The 4,420-nt window shown below is 30.0% G+C and overlaps 1 protein-coding gene across 1 annotated transcript; it reads left to right on the top strand.

The window, feature by feature from the left end:
• Positions 1–571: 571 nt before the first annotated feature.
• Positions 572–1,437, top strand: LOC133682236 (uncharacterized). The gene is made up of 2 exons (XM_062105525.1): positions 572–703; positions 807–1,437. The coding sequence occupies exons 1-2, from the start codon at positions 696–698 to the stop codon at positions 1,354–1,356; spliced, it is 558 nt and encodes a 185-aa protein (XP_061961509.1). The 5' UTR covers positions 572–695; the 3' UTR covers positions 1,357–1,437.
• Positions 1,438–4,420: the final 2,983 nt, after the last annotated feature.

The following is a 4,420-nucleotide window of genomic DNA, read 5'->3' as shown; positions in this document are numbered from 1 at the left end:
AGAAATCGCAAACAATCACCGATAATTTTTCAATCCGTCGGTGATTCCGTTTGTAATATTTAAATGAAAAATTTAAATTAATTGAATTTTTTCAGAAAATCACCAAATAACACCGACGACTTTTCAATCCGTCGATGATTTTGTCTGTAAGAACAACAATTAACAGTGTAATTGAAAAGTGAACAATTTTAGAGCTCTCTGGAAAATACCAACGAATTTTTCCATCAGTAATTTCCTTTGTAATTGACATGATGAACAATGTTCACAATTTACTAACGAATTTACGGACGGAATTTTTTTTTACGATATTTACTGAGAGAATATTTTTGTCAGTAAAATCCCTCGAAAATTTACTAACGAAAATATTCTCTCTGTATTTCTATTTGTATATATCGATTTTCTGGTAGTGATTTAGACCATGAAAATAATGAAAAACAAGATCAATGAGCATCGTAGATTAGTATTTACGCATGCAATCACGAATCTTATGAAAGTTCAATTATATGGAACACCAAAAGCGTTAGTGACTTGAGAATAAATTCCATTCTTTCTTAAGGCGTTGTTTATAGGCTAACAAGCATCCTCCTCCTCTTTCACCTTTTCCTTTTTCTTATGTTCTAAAGGCAAGGCCAGCAATTTTACCAAACCATAAATATGGTATTAGAAGATCAGCAGCATCAATATCTAAGCAAGTCATGGATGAGTATGTGATCTCTAGTTATCTCTTTTCTATACTTTGTTTTATCATAATTTAACTTGCAATTTATGTATATATGTTAATTGTTTTTCCTTGTTAATTTGATCAGGTCTGGAGAAAAAGGAGAAACACCAAATAAAAGGCTTGACACCACAGAAATCTACCAAAAAGCGTTGGACGACCTTGTCAATGTGAACTCTCTCTTCACAATAGCTGTGTTTGTGGGCTTATCCCTAGCACACCCTGGCCAGCGCAGCCTCGAAGACCGCACCGAGTGTGACGCGGACCCAGACGTAGCCAAACGTCTTGTCGTGTTCGAAGTCATATCCTTTGCATTCTTCCTCTTGTCCAGCCTTGTAGCCAAGACCCTAAAGGTCCATCTCAACGTATACCGCCAAAAAAACCCCAGGACAATTAAACTCAAGATTATTAGAGGCAGCATGTTGTTACTGTCAGCATGGGGATCGATCTTTGGGTGTGTATTCTTGACGATGTCAATGGTAGATGTGATACAAATAAAGGTAGGGAAACTGTCATGTGGGAGTGTTTACGCTTTTCGTGCTGCAGGATCGCTTATTGCTATAGTTCTACTGGCATTAGGCATTTACGTGCCCTTTATGATGCATGCTATATATTTCTCCATGACACATAGGGAGTGATGCATGCATGCATAACTAAGAGCAAATTGGGGCTGTACAACTATAATAGAATTAGAATCGAATCCAAACTATTTTTCTTAATTCAGTAGCTTACAATGTATGTTTGAATCCAATGTGCCATTGTTTTTCTTTGTTCTATCATTTTTATTTTTATGAATAAATTACAAATTAGTCACCCAATTATTAATTTCAATGTAGATAAAGCTTTTTAGACTTGTATCGCAATGTGGGAATTGTTCTCAAGTAAAAAAGAAAGTTATATATTTTTGAAGTCTAATTCCTCTTGTCCCTAATGAGGATCTCGATGACGAAGTTAAGACTAAATATCAACGTTATATTAATGATAATAAGTAAGCTACATATATAATATTAGCTAGTATGTCACCTAAACATTAAAGGTAGCATGAGAATATGGATATTCATATTGTAATTATTCATCTCAAAAAATTGTTCGATGTTAGTACGACTAAGAGATATGAGATCTCTAGGGAATTGTCTTACTACAAGATGACAAAATATTCGTCTATTAACATGCAAATTCTATTTATAATTGAAAATTATCTTTCTCCTTAACATAGTAATTCTTAGGTATTAGATATTGGATGTGATTTTCATATTTGAAATAATGTGCATGGATTAAAAAAATGTAGAAGATTGTATAAAAAAGAAGTGGACTTGCATGTTGGTAATGGAGTAAGAGTCGATGCTCTAGCTAAAGGAACTTATTATTTAACTTTTTAACATGGGATGATACTATAGGTTGATTTTGATGAAACCTTCTTATTGATAGATATGTTAAAATCCACAAGGACCCTGCTTGCTCTAGTTATATACCATAATTATTAGATTTGGCAAAGGGAATTCAAAGTTGCATTGCTAAATAGAAATCTTCATGAAGATGTTTATATGACATAATATGAAGTTCTTGAATCTAACAAATTTTTCAATAAAGTATGAAAGCTATAAAAAATTATTTATGGACTTAAGCAAGATTCGAGGAGATAGAATATTTGTTTTGATAAGATAATTAAATTGTTTTATTTCATTACAAATATGGAAGACACTTGTGTTTATAAAATGGTTAATGAAAGTGGAGTTATTTTTCTATTATTATATGCAAATGGCATATTATTGATAGAAAATGACATTGTAGTAATTTTATAGACTTTTCCCATGATATAAATAGCCAATTGGGTTCCTAATGAAGCCAAGTGCAGCTGGCAGCAACAAAAAGAGAGGGGGGCGGGAGGGATTTTCATGTTTTTCTTCAAATTTGTTCCACTAAATCTCACCAAAACAACTAGATTAAGAGGTGAAAAGGAGAATTGAAAGATTTGGGAGGGGTGTGTATACAAGTTGAGAGGAATTAAACTTAAGAGAAGGAGAGGAATTTGGGAAAACAAGGGAAAAGGAAAGGAGGGGAGAAAAACCAAGCAATTCTTCCCATTCTTTTCCACTTGAAAGTTTGATATTAAGTTGTAATGAGCTCTGTCTTGGTTCAATTAATATATATGTAATTCATTTTTTAATTTATGAGCATATTTGTGTACGGAAGAAATTATGGATTTAAGGAATTCTTGCTTAAATTGTTTAAATTACATTGAAATCATGTTAATAAGGATAATTAATTGTTGGGACAAGTTACAATTGAAGCATAATTATGTTTTCTTTCGGATTATGAAAGCTAAAAATATAAACAAAGTTATGTTGATATTAGTATTTTCAATTTAAGGATACAAAATAATATAATGAAAAAGTAAGGCATTGTATTTTAATTATTAAGGTTTAGAATTATCATTAGAGAGGTAATTTAAATTTATATGTTGATAATAGCAATTATTAGCTAGAGATATGACCATTTTGTTATAGATAACTAGACATTGGTTAAGTTTAAATTTTTTATGTAACTATTGACTAAACTTTCTAAGTTAAACTTTTAGAATGCTATGTAATGAATTAGATTTCTTAAACTCAATTAGGTGATTATTCTATATTTTATAGTTAGGTATATTAGTTCTTTTGTTCTTCTAATGAATTTTACTTTTCTTGTTCAATTAGTATTAGATAATGCATTTTGCTTTCTATGGATTGGAATACACTTAGGAAATTCTTTAATGTTTTTAATTATTAATGATAATTTTATTATTCTAAGATTCTTCTTACTTTATGAATGAATATTTACATGACCAGGTTATTGTTTACTTTTAACTTGTAAATATGAGAAAGGGAAAAGAAGTTGAAAAAAATGACATGTGTTATGGATGTGATGTTTTTGATCCTGGGTGATTGAATCGAGTTCGAGAAATAATTTTTTGGAATTATACAGATTTAGTCGATAACTTGGGATGTGATAAATATAGAGGAAACTCTGTTGAAATTTTGATAGATTAAAAAAATATTATTATTTTACCGATGTAATTAACAAATGTTTTGCTAAAATACAATATTATCTTTAAAATCAGGGCTATTACAAATAACATGTACATTGAACTGATTGACATGAAAATTCTATATTGAGAGATCACCTATGTTTATAAAAAGGATCACGAGATAGTTGTGTAAGTGATCCTTAGATTTGAAATCATTGAGTTATCTTATATAATGAGTATTATGCTTTGATCCTGACTACAAATCGCCTTACTCAATGGTAACAAACAAAAAGATATTAGGCATAACATGAATTATATAAAGGTATTTTAGTGATTGTGACACTTGGTATTGGATAGTATTGATTATAAAATCATTTCCCAAAGTGAAATGAGATTTGAAAAGAATTTCAAATCTTATTTAAAAAATCAATGACTATAATTTTGAAACTAAATATTATTTGATAGAGCAAGCACACTTCATCATTAAACGTCCAAATCATAATATTTTTTATGGATGAAAAATAATTACACTCAGAAATTAATCACCCTTATCACATCCTTTCAAATGAAAAGTTACATTTACTATGTATTTTCCTAAATTCATTCTAGGCCTATTATTAATTGTATAAACCTATTTCTAAGCTTATATTTTTTATGGTATTCATTTTAAAAGGGAGGTTGAAAATTCATTGAGC

This window comes from Populus nigra, chromosome 2, assembly GCF_951802175.1.
Source record: "Populus nigra chromosome 2, ddPopNigr1.1, whole genome shotgun sequence".
Taxonomy (NCBI): Eukaryota; Viridiplantae; Streptophyta; class Magnoliopsida; order Malpighiales; family Salicaceae; genus Populus; species Populus nigra.
Note: the sequence above shows the minus strand (reverse complement) of the source record. Positions and strands in the feature narration are given on the sequence as shown.